General features: G+C 38.3%; 1 protein-coding gene across 1 annotated transcript in view; it reads right to left on the bottom strand.

The window, feature by feature from the left end:
* The window catches only part of DEK (DEK proto-oncogene), a gene marked incomplete at its 3' end in the record, with an annotated part of 10,999 nt that extends 9,328 nt beyond the window's left edge, over positions 1 to 1,671 (bottom strand). The window contains exon 1 of the mRNA XM_009081960.1: positions 1,530 to 1,671. Coding sequence (XP_009080208.1) covers positions 1,530 to 1,671 — 142 coding nt within the window. The remainder of the gene's footprint in view (positions 1 to 1,529) is intronic.
* Positions 1,672 to 2,700: the final 1,029 nt, after the last annotated feature.

Below are 2,700 nucleotides of genomic sequence, written 5' to 3'. Positions count from 1 at the left end.
ATGGCAAATCAAAAACGGATGATAACTAAGCACTATGACACTTTCAGAGCTTTGTCTAACAAGTCTATAATCCTGTATCCAACTTAACCTTGAAGACTGGACATTTCCTAAAAGGAACTACACCCCACGATGGAGACTGCAGCATTATGCGTTCTCTCCCCTCACTGCCTTTCTGAGGTACAGCACTGACATTGTTTGCATAGCTTCCTTCTTGGACACCACAGTCCCTACACACACAGCTCCACTGCAGCTCTCTTGGGCAGAAGGAGAGTCCACGATGCCTGCAGACAGGTTCTGTTTCTACTGTTGGACTGTAGGAACTACCATATCAGCAGGAGAGGCAGAAGCACAAGCACAGTAAGATTGTACTGTATGTCCCAGGGCAAGGCAGCAAAGCATTCTGCACAGCACAAAATGAGTGTTACAAATACTACAAGAATATTATTCCTGGTAATTGCAATACCGCTTACTAATGAATACATTTAGATTGCTTTACCTATGCGGTGCACATGGCTACTTTAAGGATACCACTTCAGGAGCAAAAAACTAAAGCTTCACCTAAACCTTTCATACTGAAATTCTTGACCTCAAATCAAACAGCACACAGATGGGCTATCCTGGCTTTAACAACTGAAAGCAACTTCAAAACCCATATGAACACAACGAAAGCTGGTATGTATCTGCCAACAGCAGAGCAAAACATACCTGTGTGTACACAAGGAAGTTGTTTCTAATTCAGATTACTCTATTTTTTTTCCAAACAGCATGATCTGTTTTCTTTTTACTACCTTTCCTAAAGACAAACTTAAGCTATATCAGGACTCCACGACCATCAGTGACTTGGTTTTCACTGTGCCATACTACAGGTTTATCTCCAGGAATGCTTTCATTTGCAAAACAGATGCCTGGAGACTTCATAATGGAAACTGAACATTTTTGAATAGCAGTTCTTCTTCACATTTTGTACTCCTTGACTACCCTCTTCAACTACATGCCACAACACAAAACCTGCCTTGCTTGCTCATCCTATCATATTGCCACAACTTTTATTGGCAAAATAAGTCTTAGGAAATATTCCACACCCCCCCCAATATAATTACATCTGGGTACCCAGAAAATGAATTCACGGTAGTCAAGCAATAACATCTATATTGTTTCCAAAACTCCTGCACATTTACAAGTTTCTCTTTTGCAAACACAGATCAATTCAGTGTTACCAGCAAAAAGTAACTTGATAAAGGACACTACCTCCTATAATCAGGGGAAAATTTATACAACAACAGCAACAAAATCCCTAGTATAGAAACCCAGGATGCCAGTAATTCCTTCAGTCATTCCTGAGGAACATCAGCATCACTGTTTCTAGTGCTGCCTGTTATAGTCTCTTGGGAAGCTATTATGACCCATAAGACAGATGCACCATGGAATCTCCTCAATAATAATTGTACAATTAGCCAAAATCACAGGAGACTGCATTCAGTAGCTTGGCATTTCTTAAAGAACAACTTATTCAGTGGCAAAACAAATACCCTTTTCTTCTTCTTCCTCCTCCTCCTCCTCTTCTTCGTCATCTTCATCACTTTCCTCAGCTTTGTTTTCAGTTTCAGGTTGCTTCTCATCTGTTTTTTCAGACGACATTGTATCTTCTTTCGATGATTGAAGAGATGACATGATGTATGGTTCTGTAAAGAGCAGTTGGCAGAAACCATCAGCAACGCAGCAATATACATGAAAAATACAGGAATTTTAGAATAATAATAATCCTGTGCAGCAGAAGCAATGTGCTCTTACTGGGATTGTTCACATTCTCTAATCCCTAAAGTGTTCTGCATACGCGTAATACGTAGAATTTTTCAGGAGAAGCTGCCAACCATTCTGCAACTGGTATGGTTAGGAACAGTCTAAAAGGTTATAAATTCCTTTCACACACACGACTTCAAGCTGCTTTGTGAAGCATTCGGAAACGCCCACTCAAAGCAGCTGCTACTGTTATCTACTAAAAACTGCAGCGTTTTATGAGAACACTGTTTTACTACTCCCTGAACTCAATTATTATTCCTGACCATGGTTAACTATGCATGCAAATTTCCTAGAAACTTAAATTCTACATATTTAGAGGGGAAATGGGAACAGAAGAATAAGAAAAGAAAGTTACAAGCAATTCAGAAAAGAATTAACACTTCCAGAATCCAAACAGTTGCTGCATCTCAGGGCAAGAAAATGCTTTGAATGGTTTTAATTTGTAGATCTACAGCAAAAAAAAAGTATAAATGCTTCATACTTAGCATGTGTAAGAGCCTTTTCTTAGCATTTATAGTCGCTTAAATGTTAACTTTAAAATTATCTTACTTTCACGTGTACCGTTTCCCTACTAACAGAAAACGCATATCTAATAAAGGAAGATAACCATATGTTTCATTTGAGAAAAGTTCTAGTTCTCAACACTTTTCACTGTTCAGATCTGGAACAAAATACAGCATCAGTTGTATAAGCACTTGTGGAAAAAATATCCCAAGATTAACCATTTTCTTTTTTCAGTTATTAAAGCAAGTATTACCTGCAAGAGGTCAGATCCCATAAATAATACTTAAATCAGCTTCTTACAAGCAGCATGAACAAGTGCCAGAGAACAGCAGAGTTCCAAATGACAGAAAATGTGAGTTAATATTATCAACAGTAAGGGGAAAAAATAAAGTTTCC

Source organism: Acanthisitta chloris, unplaced genomic scaffold (genome assembly GCF_000695815.1).
Source record: "Acanthisitta chloris isolate BGI_N310 unplaced genomic scaffold, ASM69581v1 scaffold9419, whole genome shotgun sequence".
NCBI classification, from domain to species: domain Eukaryota; kingdom Metazoa; phylum Chordata; class Aves; order Passeriformes; family Acanthisittidae; genus Acanthisitta; species Acanthisitta chloris.
This window is presented reverse-complemented; position numbering and strand designations above follow the sequence as displayed.